General features: G+C 49.6%; 1 protein-coding gene across 6 annotated transcripts in view; it reads right to left on the reverse strand.

Moving 5' to 3' along the window:
- The window catches only part of LDLRAD3 (low density lipoprotein receptor class A domain containing 3), a 226,367-nt gene that overhangs the window by 136,470 nt on the left and 68,116 nt on the right, over positions 1-21,781 (reverse strand). For 4 of the 6 annotated variants that reach the window (XM_081798305.1, XM_081798302.1, XM_081798306.1 and 1 more), the window contains one exon: positions 19,808-19,954. The exons of the other annotated variants lie outside the window; for them this stretch is intronic. In XM_081798305.1, the coding sequence (XP_081654431.1) occupies positions 19,808-19,954 (147 nt within the window). The remainder of the gene's footprint in view (positions 1-19,807; positions 19,955-21,781) is intronic. 6 annotated transcript variants of the gene reach the window in all.

Here is a 21,781-nt window from a genome sequence, read left to right on the forward strand (position 1 = left end):
GGGCACTGTCCCTTACAGGGTAGGATGTTCCGCGACATCCCTGGCTTCCACCACTAGAGGCCAGCAGTGTCCCCAGTTGTGACAACCAACAATGTCTCCAGCCAGACATTGCCAAATAACCCGGGGGAGCCAAAACCACCCTGCTTGAGAACCGTTGCTTTAGAGGTAGAGCTGACCCGGCTTGCAAACAGATGAGATCAGAGAGGGGGCGGTTAGCAAGAAGGAGGCCTCAAGGATGATTCCTACGTGTTCGTCCATAACAACGTAAGATCATCTCAAACCAGTGCTTGCCTTGTCTGCCACTGGGCCCACTGTTGATTTTCACAGTCACACAGTCATTCATTCCAACAGCCCACTGAGTCAGCCATACCCAATGCCAGGGAGGCCAAAGGACTTAAGGAGCTTACAGTCTAAGGAGGACACAGACATATAAGCGAGTCAAGTCGGTACAGGACAGATGCATTAGAAGAACCCATGAGACGGAGGAAAGCACAAAGGAGAACATGGCCCTTTACTCCTGGGGGAGGCAGGGGAGGCACCATGGAGGCTGAAGGCTGTGCTGGAGGACAGAGTCCTAGAGGGAAACAGCGTGTGCAAAGGCGGGGGTGGGGGAATGAGCCTGGGTGGCTGGGGACATGTGCGGGGGGCTGGGGGGGAGCTGCAGCCGGGGAGACAGGTAGAGCCAGCCCCAAGGCCTCTGTGAGTCACACTCCAGAGTCCCCCTTGACTCCATGGGGGACCCAGGAGCCACTGGAAGGCTGCTGTTATTCATATTCCTCACAGCAAGGATTAAAAAAACCCTCCAAAGCAGGTATCTAGTGAGTGCTCACAGTATACGAACCCCAGTGCAGGGCACTCACTCTACATAGATAAGGCGCCTCATCCCCTCCTCCACAGGAGAAAGTGGCAGCCCAGGGAAGTTCAACGACTCAGTCAAGACTTCTCGGCTGACAAGGGGCAGGGCCAGGTTCCCAGGCTGGCTGGCTCCAGAGTCCTCTACCTCCTGTTTTAAGCAAAGGGAATAGCAACATGATCTGATACGTGGTTCAGGAAGATCATTCAGGAAATATATATTTGGGCCTCACTAGTTTATGGAAGTGGAAGAGGTCTCCAAGGTGAGGGGAGAAGGAAATATTGGATGGGAAGGAAGGAATTTATTCCTGGTGAATGATGATGCAGGAAACAGCCCGAGAAGGGCTCCCCACCAGGGAGAGGGGCAGCTCAGAGACACTGGATGGAACCCCAGCAAGCAAACGATGGAAGTGAAGGATGTGGTCCATGGTGTCTGACATGGCTGGGGGGCCAGGTAAGGTCAGATCTCAGCGCTGGATCTGACAATCAGGGGTTTCCTGTCATCTTCTCCTGAGCAAATTCATTACTGTAGCACATGCGAAAGCCAGATGGCAGAGGGCCAAGTCACAAAGTAGGCACAGAGCAGCGTCCTGAAGGACTCTGGTCTGAGGGAGAGTTTGGGGCCAAAACAAGGAGGTGAGCTCCCAAACCCAAGGACAGGTCAGACTCTCCTGGGGAAACAGGACCCACGCAGAGTGGCCTAGCCCCAGTCCAGGCCTGTCGTCTTTGCCAGGATGGCCTGAATCCACAGACGACTCTGTCAACCACAGAGGCTTAGGAGCCACCGAGTGGGTATGTCTCTCATAGTGCAGTTCCAGACACACCTTCAGCTCCAGGGTCCCATCCTCAAGCTGGTGATTGGGATTCCCCAGGAAGGTCCTGGGAAACCGCTTACTGAGGGCTCTGGATCATTCTGATGCAGCCTGGAAACCATGGCCTCTAGACCCTCTCTGCTCCCAGTGTAGACCAGCCGCATTTGACAACCCTTGGTGGTGGGGGGAGGTTGTTAGAAATTCAGACAATCAGCCTTCCACCACACTCACTCCATCAGAATCTGTAGTTGACCAAGACCCCCATGCCTTTTCGATATATAGATATCGTTTGAGAAGTTCTAGACTCGAATGGAAGGAGGGTCCTGGGGGGAGAGGGGAGAGGTACCCAGGCACCCTCCTGCCAGACCTAGTTAGTGCAGACTGCCCTGAGATCTGCCTGCGGCGGATTTTTACAAAGACAGCAATGAATCACTGAAAAGAACCTCCATCCAGGTTCTGATGCTTCAGGCCCCTGCCTCACCCTCCGGGCAGAGGAGCAATCAGGCATAACTGCAGACACTTCACATGCAATCCTTTCCTGCATGGGAATGGGATAAGCAGGGCATTCAATATGCCCTCCTGTTACCAGGAAGGCCGGAACCTGCATCGAAAGCCTGGAAACCTCTCGGCACACATCCGCCATGGCACACACTTACCTGCAGGGGGCAGCAGAGCAGACAGGTCAATCTGCTCACTCAAGCCTGACAGTCGGCCGTCCTAATGTGACTCCACCACCCAAACCCTCAGCCAATGACTTAACTTCTCCAAGCCTCAATTCCTCATCTGTAAAATGGGGATACTGGTAGGACTGACCCCCTGGGGCGGTTGTGAGGACTGAATGAGATCAGCCACGCAGAGACTGGGTATAGTGCCTGGTCCACAGTTCCGAGTTTTATAGTCTGACCCCAGAGCGCCTACAGTAACATGCTCACTTAGGTTCACCACCATTCTGCATAAGCCTCAACAAACCTAAACCCATTCGTTCAGGTGCCTGAAAACCATTCTGCATTTTCACAAAGGGAAGGACATTCGATTTTAAATCACAGGCAGCTGTAGTTGTAACGGGGCTGGAGAAGGTCAAAAGTCACTTGACAGATGAGAAAACTAAGGCCCAGAAAAGCCAGAGTGCATCCCCACGGCAACAGTTCTCTGCCCCAAAGCATGCTAACCCCAGGAAGACCGGGGGCTCGAGTCCTTGACAGGGCTCTGGCTTCTCCTCTGAGCGCAGGCACCGGGGCTGTGGGCTGAAGATGCTGTGAACCACCCCCCACCCCGGGGTTGGGCCAAGCACAGTGAGTGTCCCTGTAAGCCCGGAATTAAATGGAGAAGCCGCTGAGGCTGCCGGGTGCCCTGTGTTCCTGAGCACGAAAGCCCCTCATTAGACCCTGCCTCTCATCTTTAAATCCGAGCAAAATATCAGGATACCATGACTGAGCTGATAATAATAGGTATCTACGCAAAGGCTTAGAGAGAGAGAGAGAGAGAGAAAGACAAGGCTCTCCCAGAGGTCACACCCCTTGAGACCCAAAGGAAAAGGAGAGAGCCTGGAGGAATATTTACCCTCAGAAGAATGATTAATTAACAAGGAGGAATTAGGATGGAGGAAGCTGAAAAGGAGGACAGGAGGTTAGGCTGTTAAAGCAAATCAGGCAGGTGACCCCTTTAGAAGTCCTGAGGGAGAAGTTGTGTGTGTGTGTGTGTGTGCGCACACACGCGCGCATGTGTGTGTGTCTGTGTGTATTATAGGTGGAAGGAATCCTATTCCTGCTTAGCAATCCCATCTGGCTCCCCAGTAAAAGAAAACCAGCTCTGAGAGAGCAGTAGTACAAGAGGGATACAAGAAGGAAAGCACAGATTTGCTCCAATAAGTTCTTGTCAACAGTCATTGTTCTTTCATTGGTTCATCCAACACATGGGTACTGAGCATCTTCCATGTGCCGGCAGTGGACACTGTTTGGTGTGGGGATAACAGCGAACAAGATGTATGCAGGGCCTTTCCTGGTTGTCCTGAAGCTTCTAATATTACCTAGAAGATGTACCACCTACCACTCTTGACTGCACCTGCTGGTTTAAAAGTCAAAGGCAGAGAAGGGTTATGGGAGCAGGAACAAGGCAGGGTATGTACCTAGAATAAAGAGGAAGGTCAGGAAGGCTTCTGGGCAGGGATTTGGTTATAGAATGAGAGGTTCTGTCTATCTATCCATCCATCCATCCATCCAGCAATTCATCCACTGATCCATCCATCAACCCATCTATCCATCAGTCTATCCATCAATCCATCCAACTATCCATCTATCCATCCATCCACCCATCCATCCATCCATCCAGTTACCCACCCATTCATCCATCCATCCATCCATCCTTCCTTCCTTCCTTTCCTTCCTTCCATCCATCCATACATCCATCCAGTTACCCACCCATTCATCCATTTAGCCATCCATCCATCCATCCATCCATCCACCATCCATCCTTCCATCCATCCATCCATCCATCCTTCCATCCATCCATCCATCTTCACCCTTCGTAAGCAGCAGCCTCTGTTAATTTTTTTTTTTACAGTTCTGTACTCCCATCAGCAGGGAAGTCAAATAACTGGGTGATGTCAATCCTATAAAATAACCATAGCTCTGGGAAGATGCCAGAGAAGTAGGTTTCTATGTAGAAGGAAAGGAGAGCTCAATAAAGTAAAATCACATGCCCTACGTTCCATGCAGAGTCAAGAACAAAAAAAGAGCCTGCACCCCCTGCTCTGCTCAGCTGTGGCATACCAGCCTACCCTAAAATTCACTCAGAGAGGCACTGTTTTGTTTCCTCCATTATTTGTTTTGTTTTGATTGTACTCATGTCCTCTGCAGTCACGCACAGGGTAAATATGATACCACTCCCGTGTAATTTTCCCAAAGGCCAGCCTCACATAGAAGACTTTAAGGAGGACTGCTGATCAGTGGGAGCAAAAGCCTGGCAGAATTAGCAACTTAAGTGATGAAACAAATCTGCCTTTGTCCTCCCACTGTCTGGAATGAAAAACAAAGTATTTCTGAAATGCAGAACACGGGGGGAAACTGGCTCGGGAACGAGAACGCTAAGGAGGAACACAGGGGAAGTGTGTTTCACGTACGTATTGTATTCACAGTCGTTCACACTTGCCAAGATGTGGTTTGTATCAGAGCATGGTTATACAATCCATGGTTCGTGTTTATTCTAAAATACACCCTGCAGTACAAAGGGAAGAGTGGGACGTGAGGGATGCTCTAGGAACCATGTCCGTGGCCTTGTCTGTGAGGATGGCTGACTGCTAGTATTAGGGAGACTGCTTTAAAAAGGGACCCCACAACTTCTTGGATGAGCTCATACAACGTTTCCAGGCAGCCCCTGTCATAACACAAAGGGGCCTGGCTCCTAACAGTTCATGGCTCATTGGCAGGGTCAACGGCACTGAAAGGACATTGCCCAGAATGGCACTGCCCAGAAACTGTCTGCAACCAAGAACAGGTCTCTCCTGGGGTAAGAAAGAGGATCCCAAGCAGACATTCACCAGTCACTTCTGATTATTAGAGCAATTAGGTCCCTGACACCCACCATTCACTGTATGAAAGTACCCTCTGCTTATATCCTCATATTCATCACCCAGTCACACAACCAGCAATTAATGAAGTTAGAACTTGAAATCGCCCAAAGCCTGAGCGGGTCTAAAAACAGGGAACTCGTTAGTAACTAAGGCACCCCAATGCTATCATTAAAGAGTCCCAAAAAGCAGATGTGGGCTCATCGTGCAAAACAAATTTCCGAGGGCTCTCATCTACGGTAGTTTTAAGTAAGCTCTGTCCTGGAAAAGGACAATCACGATGCTGTCTTCAGAACTGCAGGTGCCGAGAAGGGAGCCAAGGGGGAATGGGGGCTTGTTAGGGAACCTGTCCAGTGGGATTCAACTCATTTTGTCTGTTTACCGCAGAACCCTCATGGAAAAAAAATCTTATGCAAACCCACCAGGTATTAAAAGAGAAAACTGTAGCTGTTTTGCTCTCACAGAGATGAGCCCAAGTCAAGTCCAAAGCCCCCTTTGCACTGCTGTCCTCCTTCCTCCCACTGCGGCACTAACCCTTAGCACTCCAAGAGGCAAAGTCCCAAACACTGATAGGCATCTCACCCCTCGCTGTAGAGATGAAAAGTCAGGCCCCAAACCAGACAGCTGGATCCTTGCAAACTCCTACTGGCTTTTATAGCAGATAGTCTAGACCCTTCGCACATTAGTTCCTATAATCTAAGCAGCCTGACTCTTTGCATTTCTTTTTCAATCGTCCTACAGCTACCTGATGCATGGACACGAAGATGATGGTGTGATTATTAATAACAGTAACTAATTCTTCTCAAGTTAAGTGTTAAGCATTGTCTAAACACACAGATGTCAAATCTGTGAGGTATTTGATTATTCCCTCTATTTGATTATTCCCTGTTTTATACATGAGGAAACTGAGGCACAGAGCGATTAAATAACCTGCCCAGGATGCAGAGGAACCAGGACAAACCCAGGCAGGCTCGTGCCCCCTGAAGCACTCCACACACTGCCTCCCATGCAAAAATAATAAGATGTTAGAAAAGAAGAGTAGTCCATTACCCCACCTCCCCAAGACACCCACTGTTAATGGTGATTTAATCTTGTTGGCGTTCCTTGTTGAGATTTACAAAGGCTGGGCACCTTTTGCTGAGAATCTCATTTCTGGCTGAGATGAAGGCATTGCCTTTCGTGGGCAGTGCGGGGATGGTACCTGAGATCCGTCTGCTCTCCTCAGGAGACAGCACGCAGGAAAGCACCTTAAAGCAAACAATCACTAACCCTTCGCACATGGCCATCACATCGCGCGGCGCTCTGGGGTCAGAAGGTTTTGCTCTGGAGGCCAACACACTAGCTGGGATGCTTCTCACCTGCCTGGGCTTCTTAGAAGGGATGCTTGGCTGGGTATCCTTCCTTCCCTGATATCTTAAGAGGCTGACAAGACAAGCTTTGTCCTAACTTCCTCCTTCATCGAGATTCATACCCCAGCGCAGTGAGCACAAGACTCCCGTGGGCTGCTGGTGAAAATGCAGATTCCTGGGCCTCCCGCCTGGAGATTCTGTTTGGAGTCACCCCCAAATCTACGTGAACAGATGAGTCAGGTGACCCACCAAGCCCACTTTAGGAAATGCTGGTTGGGGACTGTCCCTAGAGCCCAAGAGCCCCGGGGGGTGACAGCCAAGAGCTTCATTCAGTTGCTGTTCACGAGAAAACTCAAGGAAACTTAGTTGTTTAGGTTTGGGTTTTTTTTTATTTTTTGGTTTTGTCAAATTTAGGTGGAGCAGCTTCCCCCTGGGCCATCGAGAGAACACTATGACACTCTTACTCATTCAGGAAAGGTATTAGTCATGTCATTGTGGTAAGTCTGGTGACTGTAGGACAACAGCGGGCCAGCATTTACGACTGTGTGACCATGCCTTTTGCACAGGACAATTTCGAGCACAGGACAATGACAAGAACTGCATTTGTTCAATGTTTACCGTCTGACAGGTATTGCTCTAAGAGCTTTCCGGAGAGCCATTTAATCTGCATCACCCAATGAAACGCCACTATTCCTATCCCATTTCACAGACGTGGCATAGGAAGCACAGAGAGGTGCAGCAACTTGCCCAGGGCTGCACAGCTGGGAGGCGGTAGAGCAGGACTTGGGCCAAAGCCAGACCTCCCATGAGCTGCTCTTAGACACTGACCGGGCAAGACAGATGTGCTAAGACAGGCCCATCCCTGAGGGACCCAGGACTCCTCCAACTAGGATATCCCATGGGCCTGGCAGAACCACTCGTGGACCCACGCAGCAGTCTGAGGTTCTTCCTCCCCTCCCCTTCCTCCTCCTTCCTTCTCTCCTTGTTCAGGTGCTAAACCATCATGGCTCTCCCTGTCTTCTCCTGCTCCCGCCCCCAGGAAGTCTCCAGGGTGCCTAATCCCATCCTGGGGTCTGTGTCTCAGCAGACCTACGTAATACAGCCTGAGTCATAACTGCTACTCCACAGCCTGTCCCCAAGGTCAGGGTGGCCAGACAGGCTCTTCCCCAAGTTACCATTAGAACCATATTCCAGCATGCTGTGAAAAAGCTAACTGAGAAGTGGAGAAGGGGGAGGGGGGCAGGGGCTCACCTCCATTTCCATCTCAGGAGAAGCTCAGAGGAGGTCCTGAGTGGTGGCAGCATGGGGAAGGGAGTGGGCACTCAAGGGTGTTCGGCCTTGAGTCAAAGCACCAGGCACGGTCACTGCTGTACTCCAGAAACACACCCCAACTGTGGTCAGCAGGTGACACAGTCTCCCTTCCCCTTCCCAGCATCAGACTGGCCAGTATGCTCCATCTCAGGGAGCTGGAAACAGCCTTGGTTTGGCTTTTAATGTGAGACAGCAAGTGGCCAAGGCCCGCCACGTTCTGCATCAGGACCATCTGCTCCCTGTCACGCGACAGAGCCTCCCTCGGTTTCCCACCGGCTGCCCCGCCTGCTGCCCAGACTCTGGAAGCATGGTGAGTATCTGGGAGAGCGTCAAGGGGCAGGCTGTGCCAGGAGCTCAACAGAAAGTGGCCCAGTGACAGGCAGCACAGTGATGGTGATGGGCTCGAGCAAGCTCCTGCCACGGCTTCCCCACTCATTGGCCAAAATGTTCAAAATGGCCAAGAGAGAAAAATACATCACGCTGGGTGACCACCCCAAATCACTGTGTAAGCAGGCCACCCTCTCTGAGCATTTTCTCTTAGCACAGGAGGCTGGTAAACATCACCAGCTTACTGCCAGATCCCAAAAGAACTCGAGAAGCCAACAACACTTCCACCCAACAAGAGTCGATAGGAGCCAAGATGGTTTTGGGTCCCTGCGTATTTAAATCCTATTGAGAATCAGAGACACTGATTATCTACTTGCCTCCACACCCTCATCCCCACCCCCCCCCAAATGAAGGGCATTGATGATAGAAATAAGCAACTCTGGTACCTGCGAGCCACTCGTTTCCAAAGGACTCAGAGAAGATATTCTAATTTGGAATGAACCCAATGCTTTTCCAGGCAGTAGAACACGAAATACCCACATAGAACTGATCTCAGTCCCTTCCCTTCATCCACCAGTGCTAGAAAACCTGTTACCCCTAAGTCATTCCCTACATTTTATGGGACTCCTTTTGCAGGAACTGGGGCAAAGGACATGATATTAACAATGTGAAAAGCCCAAAGTTCCTGAAATGCTTTTTTAAAGAGGAGTATACAGTTAGCTTTTGACCTCAAATCCACCCACCCACCCCCCACCCCCCACATCTTCTCCCACTTTAAACCATCAAAGACTATTCAAGTGTTACAAGCAAACGAATCTCTCTGGTCACGTGTCTGCATTACATGAATGCACCACATCCTCTTCTTTTAATTATTACTCTCTCATCTGTCTCTGAATTTTTTTTTTTTAAGATTTTATTTATTTGAGAGAGAGAATGAGAGACAGAGAGCATGAGAGGGAAGAGGATTAGAGGGAGAAGCAGACCCACCACTGAGCAGGGAGCCCAATGCGGGACTTGATCCCGGGACCCCAGGATCATGACCTGAGCCGAAGGCAGTCGCTTAACCAACTGAGCCACCTAGGTGCCCTGTCTCGGAATTTTTTAAAAAGCCATTAGGCAATTGCAAACTAGCTGTGTCGCAGATAAAAGCACAAGTCTGCATTAAAAAAATAAAATAAAAATAAAAAGACTGCACGGTCACAGCCTAACTTGGATCAGCAAAATTTGTCTCGACGTGCCAGGAAAAAAAAAAAAAAAATTTTTTTTTTTTTGACATCCTGTGATTTTGCAGCCATTTAAATTTTTTTAGCCATTATGGAGCCTGTTACCACTGACAACATGGTGCGGCTACAGCCAAGTCCTAGCACCAAGAGCGTGTCTGAACGACAGGGGCCCAGGCGACCTGGCCACACTCATTCTAGCGTGAGGGAAGAACTCGAACACCCCCAGCTCCGAGCCACTTCCTTAAGATTCTCCCCTTGCAGGCAGGGAAAAGACAGCACGCAGTGCCGATAACAACAGAGTTCTCTGCACAAGGTGGGGAGGGCTGGCAAGATGGAGTGAGGCTGATATTTGTGCAGGAGCTGATTTAAAAGATGACTTCAAGATGACTCCATGCCACCAACTTCTCAACTGGTGACAGTATGGGCATGGGGATCGGCAGTTCCTGAGAAAGTGGTGGCAATTCCCCAACAGCAACTGGTGTCACTGGGGAGGGACAGTGGAAACCAGAAGGGATCTGACAGGGTTTCTGGTAGATGCCACGTGAGTCTCTCTGTCAGCACCAGATAGGCCTGGAATGACCCCAGCAGGGAGGTGGGAGGGGAGCCATGACTAACGAGACAAAAGTTTGTAAGAGCTGGGGGTATTGGTGACTTCAGAAATGAAAGAGCAGCTCTCCTCCAGGAAAAGACCAAATTGGGACAAATTCCTCTCCGTTTTTCTCTAGGTTCTAGAGTACCTTACACTTCAACCTCTCCCCCAACCAGAGTCTGGGGTCCCCTGTCCCAGTTCCAAGGGAGGGGGCATCAGGACCCTGGTAGAGAGTCTGATCCTTCTCACCTTCTGGGGGGTCGATGGGGGCTCGAGAGCACTGTAGTTGGCATAGGAGATCCCCCATCCTGGGCTGCCCCACAGCACACCCCTCAAAACAAACATCATGGGGTCCCTGGGTTCCGTCTTCTGAAAACGGTTCAGGGAAGGGCAGATGTTCATTTTGACAAATGTGCTGCTGACCTCAACATTCACAGTACTTCTGAAGTAGAACCGTCCACCTTCCTCAGCTTAGACAACCTGCCGGAAAGCAGAAGCTACAGAGCACCTTCCAGGCCATGTTTGATGACTGCAGGAGTCCCAGAGAAGCCTGGATCAAAAATTCTCTGGCCACCCTGGAGACTCTCCCTTTCAGGGAATCACGTACAGGGGGGGAAGGCAGAAGATGGCAGAGCGGGTCTTATTAATTGCCTGCTATGCACCAGACGTCAGCTCGTGCACGTCAGATTTTCCCACATCCCTTTTCAGACCTGTTCCCGTTTCACAGATGAAGAAACTGAGGCTCCACAAAAGGAAGTGACTAGCCAGGGGCGGAGCTGGGATCTAAACCAGAAATGTGACTCCACACAGCCACTAAGAGTACAGCTAGAATTTACTGAGGGCTTACTATGTCCCAGCAGCTACTTAGAAGGTTTTTAAGGTTTTTAAGCTCATTTAATCCGCATAGAAATTCCACGGGATTTAAGGAAATGGAGGCTAAGTACCTCACCCAGGTCCCAAAGCTCACCTGTGACAGAGCCAGGATCCAAGCCAGGCAGCATGATTCCAGAACCAGACCCCTGCCCCCGACTCTGCACCTGCATCCTGTCCTCAAGCACCCTAAGGAAAACGTACACATGGTGCATCTGTTGGTTTGGAAATGTCACAACTTTGGGCTGAGACATCGCATGCTACAATCAGAGAAAATTCTATTTCACTGAACCCAACACACCATGGATTGCAAGGCATGCCGCTGTTTTACATACAACCAAGAAAGAAAAAACTTGGCCAATTAAAACTAGGACACCGTGTTTTCCTATCCCATCCATTATAAGAGGCGTCTCCACTCCAGAGATAGGAAAACATGAAAAGATGCCTGTCTCAGAACTAAAGAACTACTGGAAGCCTTCACATGAACAAGATGGTGAGACGCATGACAGATGGAGCTTCTCTGAGCGCAGAAAAGTATCCTAACGTGAAATCTGATCTTTCTAGAATACCTGATAATCCGGACTTTTAGGTGCAAGTTCCCAATTTAGAAACACTGGAAGCTCATCTCTGTTTTCAGTGTCCTTGGCCAGGACACAGGAGACCTGACTACAGCCCCGCCTGGCTGGGAGCCCTCCCCGCTTCCTCCAGGTGGGCTGGAAGGCCGAGAGCTCCCAGCAAGGTACAGTAAGAGCCCCTCCCTGCCCCGAGGAGCTTCAAGGCAAAGAACTCCCACAGGCTGCCTACACACCCACTAGCAGTTCTGAGTACTCTTTCATCATGGAAAGGGCCCATAGAGCCTTCGGAGAGAGCACGGCACCTTGACTTTGGACGTCGAGCGACCCATGAGGTGAGAGAATGCCTCTCTGTTGTTGGAGGCCATCCAGTGTGTGCTATTTTGTTATCGCAGGCCTAGCAAACGGATATACTCGGAGAGTTTCAGAGCACTCTGTATTTCCCTCCGGGGTGTAAAAAATTGCCAGCATCTTCAAACAGCTACAGGGCCCTTTTAGAAAAGTAAGCAGCAGGTCAAATTCGTGTTAGGTCAAGTAGAGCTCGACAAGCCAGAAAGTCTGTGTGTAGCTGTTGGGTGACCATCTGGGAATTCAGGCTGCGATCCCAACACCAGGACTGAAAGCCTCTCCTCACGTGGGTGCAGGGCACAGGGGGCATGCCCGGGGGAGTGGGCAGGAAGAGGACCAGGAAGGCTGTCTCTTGTACAAGTTCTAGGCCGAAAACCTTGCAGGCCGCTGCAGGGCACGGTGCGGGTTTCAGGCCAGTGTAGCGAAGGCGGGGACTGAAGAAGGCTGTTCGAGCAATGAAGCAAAATGCCATCATCAAAATCCACTTAGGTGCTTAATTGTGCAGGGCTGCCGCAGAGCTGGGAGCAAGCTGATGCGGCCACTCTACAGGCGGGGGCCAATGGCAGATCCATTAACCAGAGGTCCCCAACTGCAGCATGCAGGACAGCTCCCTCTAAACTTCCCTCCCTGCAGCCCCGAGAGCCTGCCAGGCTCATCTCGGACCCTCAAATATTTGTTCCTTTCCCTTCTGCACCAGCTGCAGTGTGTGGCTGGCTCCCTGGAGCTCTCAGCTAAAGAGAATTTCAGAAGAGCTCACGACTGTGTGTTCAAGACTCTCTAAAGGGAAAAGAAGATATTGACCCAGTAAAAGAAGGTCCTGACCTGGCTTAGGTTCTTCAGGGTAGAGCAGGAAGAGAGGGGGTGGAGGAGAAGGGAACGCGAGGTTCTAGAAGAGGTGGGCCAGGGGCGGGCTGGACCAGTAATGTCCAGCATTGCACGGGCCAGGAATGTCACAACAGCCTTGGATTTCAGCAAGAATGTCATAGTGCTTATTGAGGGAATAATGTCGGTTGGCATTTACTGAATGCTTAACCCGTGCCAGGCACCAGCTCCGAGCCTCGCATACATTAGCTCGTTAACGACAACAGTGCCCTGTGGTCAGCAGGGCTGATCTTCACCCTAGCTGTACCAGCAAACAGTGCCTGTTGTTCAAGGTCAGACCCTTTCTTACTGGCTTATGGCCTGGACACAGCACTATTGTTTTCAATATCACCCCTGGCGTAGGGACCATCACTATCCCCCTTTTACAGATGAGGAAATAGGTACAGTCAGGAAGATGGTGCCCAGGGCCTCAGAGGTCATAAGTGGAGGCTGGCCCAAGGCCCCTGTTCCCAACTACAGGATTTATGGTCTCACATTCGAGATGAAACCCGTTCAGTGAAGTGGGGGGCACGCCCGGAATTACCTAAGATGTTTTAAAACAAGTATGTGAACAAACAAAAAGACGGAGTTCGAAAAGAGGTGTCGTAAACACACACAGGTCGTGGATTCCTCCCACACAGGGAATGCCACGAAGGACAGCGAGCTTTCGTTCTCGAGTGTTTAATGGACGGACCGTTAAACCGCAACGATATTCTCTAGACTCTTTCAAGTTCCAGTTTTGTTTTGTGAAGCCCGACGTCTTCAGAAGGCTTTTGAAATTCAGCCCTTAACAACGGCTAGCCAGATCCCAGATCCGGAGGAAAAGGGACATCTCACACGGCTCCCGGGCCCGGGGAGGCCTGGCGGCATGGCCGGAGGAGGGTAATAAAGGGCCCACTGCAGCCCAGATGGTTTTAACTGCCCCCGGGAAGTGAGTGTATCAGATTCCCGGGGCTGCCACCACAAAGTACCGTACTCTGAGCAGCTTTAAGGAACAGAAATTTCTTCTCTCACATTTCTGGAAAGAAGACTGCAATCGAGGTATCAGCAGGGCCTCCCTCCCTCCGAGACTCTGGGTGGACGTTTTCCTGCCTCTCTTCAGCTTCTGGTGGCAGCCGTCAGAGCCTGACGTTCCTTGGCTCGCAGCTGCATCACCCCGATCCTCTGCCTCTGCCGTCAGCTCGCCCTCTTCCCTCAGATCTTCACACCGTCTTCTTGTAAGGACACCAATCACGCTGGATTAAGGGCCCACCCTACTCCAGGATGACCTCATCTTAACTAATTCATCCTCAAGGATCCCAATTCCAAATAAGGCCCCAATCTGAGGTGCTGGAGCTTAGGAGTTCACCGTATCTTTCGGGGGGACAGAATCCACCCTATAACAGTACGCTTCTTACTTTCAAATTATTAAAGAAAAGAGCAGAAGCAGGGATGCCTATGAATGTCACCTGTTACATCAGCACGTAACAACTTTTTAAAAGATTTTATTTATTCATTTGAGAAAGGGTGCAGCAGCATGAGCAGGAGGGGTGGGGATGGGGCGGAGGGAGAGGGACCAGCAGACTCCCCACTGAGCAGGGAGCCCAACACTGACGGGGCGGGGGGGTGGGGGGGCAGCGGGAGGGGGGCTGGGCTGGATCCCAGGATCCTGAGATCACAGCCCAAGCCTAAGTCAGATGCTCAACCGACTGAGCCACCCAGGCACCCCACCACGTAACAATCTTTTAAGAACAAAAGGGAGATGGGTAGATGCCCGGATTGGTTCACTAGAGCTGTGGTAACAAAGTGCCCCAACTTGGTGGCCTCCACAACGGAAACGTATTGTCTCACAGCCCCAAATTCCAGAAGTCCAAAATCAAAGTGTCAGCAGGTGGTTGGTCCCTTCTGAGGGCTGTGAGCAACCACTCTCCTTGGCGTTAAATGGCCATCTTCTCTCTATGTCTTCACGGAGTCTTTCCTCTTCTGTATCTCTGCATCCAAATCTCCCCTTTCTATAAGGATACAAATTTCCACTTCCCGGTTTCTAGGGAATTCTGCATGTGAGCCAAGTACTGATGCCTTGGTGGAACAGCTGAATTACTGCTGACATTTGATACAGATAATAACTCAGACTCCAGTTCCGTCCCCTCATCTCTGCCTGCCCAGTAGCAGGCTTACAAGAAAAACATTACATGTGGCGCCACCTAGAGGCAGAAGATGAGAAAGACGATAAAAAGGAATAAAAAGGAAAGAAAGAGTTTCTGTCCCCCCCACCCTATTTTCCTCCCCCTTTTTATTTCTTGGGTGTCCCTTATTCCAAACTTGTCCTCCAAAGCCTCTCATGGATTTCTGCCATCACACCAGAGCAATGAAAAGTCGTGCTCAAGAAATGGCTGTAAACAGTAAAAGCAAGTAAAATTCAAGTTCCATTTTTGTACTTTTCTGTCTCTGGACTTGGCATTCCATTAAAATCTTATCATTTGACAAGATCCTTGAATTCATCCCCATCTCCTCTCCACCCCCACCTACACGTGTACTCATGCATGCGTGCGCACACCACTCAGCCTGAGACGTGAAAGTCCGTACATGCTTGATCGAAGACATCGATCAATTTCCTTTTTCAAAGAAGAGCACTTCGTGACACAGAACTCAAAACTCCAAGACCTCTCCCCCATGTGGTCAGGACACAGAGAGATGGCAGCTAAAATCTGACACCAAGCTGGAAGGAGATCTTAAGGCTCGTGACTCCAGGTCACACGTAAGTTCCAGAAATTTGGACTGCTGCTTTATTATTACAGTGTGTAGCAGTAATTACACTACAGTCTCTTCTTGCAAAGACTCACAGCACTAATGGCCATTTCAGAAATCATCTGCAGAGAAGTACATCATCAACGTTTCTTGGTTTTTTCCAAAAGCAGGTTAGTAGTGATAACATACAGAGGAATCCGATTTGGCACGATAACAGAGACCCAGGTAGAGAAAGCCTGTGGTCTCTGGTGGAGGAAGCTGATGGGCACTTATTCTCTGGGACAACAGGCCAGTTCTAGTAATCTCTCTGTGGCTCAGGTCCCTCATCTGGAAATAACAACAGTCCTTTCTTCATAAGGCTTGTGACAATCAAATGAGTTAATATAGCGCAAAGTGCCTGGGACAGGGCAACCCAGAGGAAACTCTCAAAGTATCTCTGCTTTCGTGTGTGTTCCACGTTTTTCTAAAACATCTCTATTCCTTTTACTACCAAAAAAAAAAAAGTTATTTGAATAAAATGATCTTTGAGGGCATTTTATCAACCAAAAGCAGAAATTCACTCAAACTATCCCAAATTGAGCCTCTTCTCTCAAAACTCTAAGGCAGAGGTTCTCCAGATTCACAAGGTGGAAAATTTAATGACTCAACCCGGGTGGAAATTTTATTCTAGTCCATTAATAGATACTTCACAAAGTCAGAAACATGACTAGTAAACAGGCTATGGAAAAACACTCAATTTCTTTAGATAATTAAAAAAAATAAAAATGAAAATATATAACTTTTCTACTAAATTGGCCAGAAAAAATATTTTTTAGAGATATTACCCAATGCTGCCAAGACTAAAATAAAACCAGAATTCTGACACATTGCCAGCAAAGGAGCACACGCTGATACAAACCTTTAGCAAAACAAGCGGGCACTGGTTTCAAGAACCAAAAAAGGCTCCTGTCCTTTGACCCAGTAATTTCACTTCTGAGAACCTACCCTAAGAAAATCTCTCAAAACAGGAGGAAAGTCATGTCCACCCTCATGTTCACAACATTGAACACTATTTCTAAGAGTGGAAAGCTGGAAACAACCTAAATGCCAAATCATGAGTCAATAAACTATATGATACCGTGTGAATGGACGGTTTTTGTAACCATTAAAACGGATAGAGAAATATGAAAAAATACATTAAAATGTTAAAAGGTCAAAATGTTACCGGAGAAAAAGATCAAAATATAACACTGCATATCCACAGTGATTTCAGCTGGGAAAAGCCCTGAATAAAAACTTCCAAGATGCTAACAGTGGTTCTGTTAGAGGTCAGACTTTAGGTGCGATGTTGTTTTTCTCCTCCCCGTTCCCCCAACTTTTACAGTTTGTGGTTTTTATTATGTTTATGATAAAAGAAAAGCTTCTTCCTGTCTTATGAAAATCCTTCTCACCGCCTCATATCCCACCACGACAGAGCTCTCCAGGCTCTTCCCTCACCCTTTGGAAAGGGCAAGAATTCTCCTTTTTTAAGTGTACTATCTTCAAAATGCCAAAGTTATTTCACAGGATACTTGAGGCAATCACCTCTCCGTGGCGAGGAAATCAGCCACCTTCACTCTCCTCCCCGTAAGTACCACACTGTTCCAAAGAATCGAAGAAAGGACAAAGAGGTGGCATATGAATTCCACAGCAGCTGCTCTCAAAGGGCCCTCGGAAAGATGGTGCAGTTGGGACCCTGAAGACCTCAGCGGGGCCCAGCCTGGCTCGGGCTGAAGCCACCGTGTATACTGCCCTCCAGGTGTGGATAAGTTCCTTCAGTGACCCCAAACATTTAAACAGCCACCACAGGGCGATGGGTAGGTACACCACACCAACGTGATGGGACAGGAGGCAACCTCACAAAACAACAATCGTGAAGGCTAAATATGGTCATCTGGCAAAGGGCCTCTAATGCGAAGTAGAAAAAAGCGGGTAACTCCATCACACATCGCCATGACAACACCTGGATAAAACAGTATGTATGGACTGACCCATGACTGCTAATGTTTACACACTGCTTACAATCCCCAGGCGCTGTGCTGTGTGCTCAACGTGCATTTAACCTTCACAACAATGCTTACCAGAAGCCCTGTTCGTCTCACTTTGGATAGGAAGACACTGAGGCACCAGGAGGCTAAGGCATTCTCATTCAATCCTCCCCAGGGCGAAGGTCTAGAACGTCCTGGTAACTTCCCTAAGGTCATGTAGAGTGTGATCTGGGCAAAGGTGTGGGAGGGAACACGGGGATATGGACAGTCTATCTCCAGTGTTCATACCCTCAACCCCTGGACTGGGAAGAAATATGTAAGAAATTCAAAACGCAAGTAGAATTTGTTTTAGAAAAGGACCTCTTTTCCTTCCCTCTCTTACCTAAACCTTTTAATGTTCTGTTGTTACGATTTAAAGACAAAAAGAAAAAAAGAAAGGCAACAGAGGAGAGGTTCTTTAATGCGTGTGTTTGTGTGCACGGTTTTTAAAATTATGTTTTGATTGAAACACTAAATAAATGCCAGTCAAGTCTTTATTATGCCTGGGGGTTAAGGGTAGGAAATTAGGAGGAAAAAAAAAAGACCGAGAACAGCCAAGACAAGCCTGTTCCAAATCAAACCCAACAGCGCCAGGCTGCTGCCTGCCCCATCTTTTTTTTTTTTTTTTTTAATATTCTCTTTCCATCACCTTTTCCAGTTTATGCATGAATTCTGAAATCATGGAACTGGACTGACACAAGACACAGAATGTCACAGAGTATCCTAACATCACAAAGCTGCTATTGACAGAGCTGGGAATAAAACTTAGTCTCAGGTCCAAACCCCGTACGCTTTCATAAACTGACCCTGTCCTGAATACTCCCAGCTCGGCTAAAGAAAATCAGCATTTACTAGAGTTCACAGACACACTGTATTCCAGAAATGCTCATTGCACATCTTCGTGGAGTGTTTAATAATGCTCAAAACTAGACAAATTACAGAGTTCACGCACACGATCTCATGTGTAACTCAAAATTACAAACGTTACGTTTCTAGCAATTTTGAAGACCTGGACACAGAGAAAGCTGAAACAGACATTAATACTTTTTAAAAATTCTGCAAAAATAAAAATGCATTATGTATACTGGTCTGTTTGGAAAAAAGTCACAGGCAATAAACAAAATGAATATTCCCCCCACACACAAAAATATTCCCAATCCACCCCCTCCCAAACCTTCTCTGAAGAGTGAGGGGCAGGCAAGCAGGGATACCGGACCCCATGACAGACGAAGGGCCAGTCTCTGAGTGGGCAGCCTGCCCAAGGGAGCGCATCATGAGGATGGGCAGGCTGGCTCCAGAGGTGGGCTCCAACCCAGTTTTCCTTCCTGTGCGTCAACAGACTGGGCCTCAAATCCCAGTAACAGCTACATGAAAGTTCAAATTATCATCTCCTCAGCCATTTCCTCAGCTGGCTTCCAGAAAGAGAGCAGATTCGGAGCCAGAACACACAGTTCTCCTGTCAGTGAGGCCCTGTGGCCTGGTGCCTAAAGCCCACGGACGAGCCAAACAAGAACCAGTGTCCAGCTGTGTGGTCCCAAGGCAGTGACCCACAAGGGAACCCTGGGCCCAGCACTCTTCAGGTGTCACTCCCGCCTGCCAGGGTGCCGGGGCCAAGCTCACTCTGCAGCGCCCAACTTCCGAGCAGAAGAGAACTACACTCTACAGGGCAGGGAGCGTGATCATCCGACACCCCAGACGCCCTCACTCCCATCCGGTGCCTCCTTTCTTGTAGATCACCACAGACTCAAATCTCATGCATATTTCGAGGGCACAGAATAGAAAAGAGGCTGAAGAAGGAGGTGGGTGGGGAGGATAAGAACGAACCCCCAGCTCCTGGTGGTGCCCATTTGAAGGGGATGCCCAGGCCATATTAGCAGAGCAAAGGGCAGGTGGCAGCAAATTACTATCTACTCGCTACCAGCTCCGTGTGGGCTACTTGGCATGACGCTACGCCTTATTTAATCAGAAAGAACATTTCACAGCGTACAAGGTGTGAAAGATGGTTACCAGCCCGGGCCTTGGGGTCAGGCAGCCCTGAGTTCAAATCCAGATCTGCTCCTTGCTAGTTGGGAGATGCTGAAGCTACATCACCCCTGGGATTCTCAGAGTCCTCATACGTAAAGCAAAAGCAAAAAAGACAGCACCCCAGGGTGGGGGTTAGGAGAGCCTGGTGAAGGGGTCCTCTGTTGTCCCTGGCAGAGCTACAGGGTGGAGAGGGCTGGGCTGCTGGCCAGAGCCCCAAACCCACCAGCCTGCGGCATGCGGAGTGCGCAGGGTCTGAGCCAGATCAGGCCCTCGTCCCCGCGGCCCCAGGACTTTCCCCACCCCCACCCCGGCAAAGGGCCTGGCCACTCACGGCACTCCTTCTCATCACTCTTGTCGAAGCAGTCGGGCAGCCCATCACACTGCCAGGCGCCGGGGATGCATCGCCCGTTGCCACACATGAAGTTGCCCGGAATGTTGCACTCGTTGGTGAAGTTGTTCCCAGGGAGCAGCTGGCTCTCTGCAGGAGAGAGGGGACGGGGAGGTCAGACGGGCAGAGGTGGCAAGGAGCCACGCCCCCACCACTGAACAGGCTCTTGTTCGACGTGGGTCACGTACGTCAGACTTCCGGCGGGCGCCCTAACTTCCCTGGGCCTCAGTTTCCTCATCTGCACAATGGACTGACAATCCACCCCACCCCAGGCACTCTAAGAGAACTAAATGGAAAAATATGGGGAATGCCTGTAGCAGGTGCTCGGCCCACGGCAGGTGCTCGCTGACTTTCTTCTTTCTCTGTCGAAAAACTCGGTAAAACCCAAACATTCTTCCAGGCCATCAGCAGTGGCTAAAAACGAAGGTTCCAAGTCAGGAGTGAGCACTGGGCTCCCACTGCCTCCAACAGCAGGAACTTCGGGCTCCTTCCAGGCCTTGGACTCCGGGACCCTACAACCACTGAATATTTGAACCTGGGCCAGTCAGCAGGAACACTGGAAGACCATCTTCCTTCAGCCCACCAACCCACCAGAGGTCACATGGGGAGGAAAGGCCAAACTGAAGCTTGAACTCAGGCCTTCTAACCCCCACGGGGGACTCCGAGGTCACTGGACTATTTGCCAAGAGTTCCTGGAGGTTTAGAACCAAGCCCCAAGATTTAGATCCCACTCCACTGAGCACAGTCACCAACTGCCAAGGCCCTGACACGAAAGGGCCAAGTCTTAGGCTGGAAAGCAAACAGGGAAGGCCAAGGTCACGGGGGCAGTGGTGCTGAATTCATCCACCAATGGACCCCAGGGCAGATTTTCAAGGGAGCCAGGATCTGACGGATCTCATCGGTCTGAGCCAGTGTGGTCAATGGCCGGGAGATAAGGAGCCATCTGGAAGTAAAGTTGTCTTAGGGGAAAAGGAGAGAAAAAGACCAGGACCTCCACGGGTCCCTCCTGAATCTTCAATAAGCATTTACTGAACATTCATGACCAGATACCTGTGCAGGTCCTAACCACTTCGAGTTGAACGCTGGGGCTCCCCCCTTCAGGCCGGGAAGGCGTGAGGGTATGCTAATGATCTGACTGCCAGGTGCAGAGAAAGAGGGATGCCCAGATCTGCCTGGGACCAGAAGAGCAGAGCAGGGCCCACGATCCTCTTTCACAAGCTTTACCAAAGAGAAGCATCTCATGCCAGATCCCTGACATGACCTCTGTTTCATGCCACTAGCCTTTGCGTAGCTTATTTTTTTTTATTATCTTATGTTAATCACCATACATCATTAGTTTTTGATGTAGTGCTCCATGATTCATTGTTTGCATATAACACCCAGCACTCCATGCAGAACGTGCCCTCTTTAATACCCATCACCAGGCTAACCCATCCTCCCACCCCCCTCCCCTCTAGAACCCTCAACTTGTTTTTCAGAGTCCATAGTCTCTCATGCGTAGCTTCTTATTTTTACCTGTGAGTCTCCAAATAAAACCCTATGTACCCTTTCGCATACAACATCTGTTACTCTATGAACTATTCCCCGACTTCTCCAAGCAGAAATGAGCCCTTACTCTGTTGTGTAGCTTTCATACTACTGAGGCCATGCTAAAAATATTTTACAATGGAACAAGTAGGTAACAACAAATTGGAAAGGACACAGTCACAGGCAAGCAGAACCACGTCAGCCACGGATATTCCTCATAGACCACCCACCCCACTGCGCTGAATTAATATCCACGTGCACGTCTCTCTACTGAAAATAAGCTTCCTTAGTTCACTGAAGAATTCTAGAACAGAAGCTGTAAGTGAGGAGGGGCCTCACCCTGCCCCAACTACCCACACCAGAACCCTGAACATCTCCTTGACCCCTCCT

This window comes from Leptonychotes weddellii, chromosome 11 (genome assembly GCF_054177405.1).
Source record: "Leptonychotes weddellii isolate Sample4059 chromosome 11, ASM5417740v2, whole genome shotgun sequence".
NCBI classification, from domain to species: domain Eukaryota; kingdom Metazoa; phylum Chordata; class Mammalia; order Carnivora; family Phocidae; genus Leptonychotes; species Leptonychotes weddellii.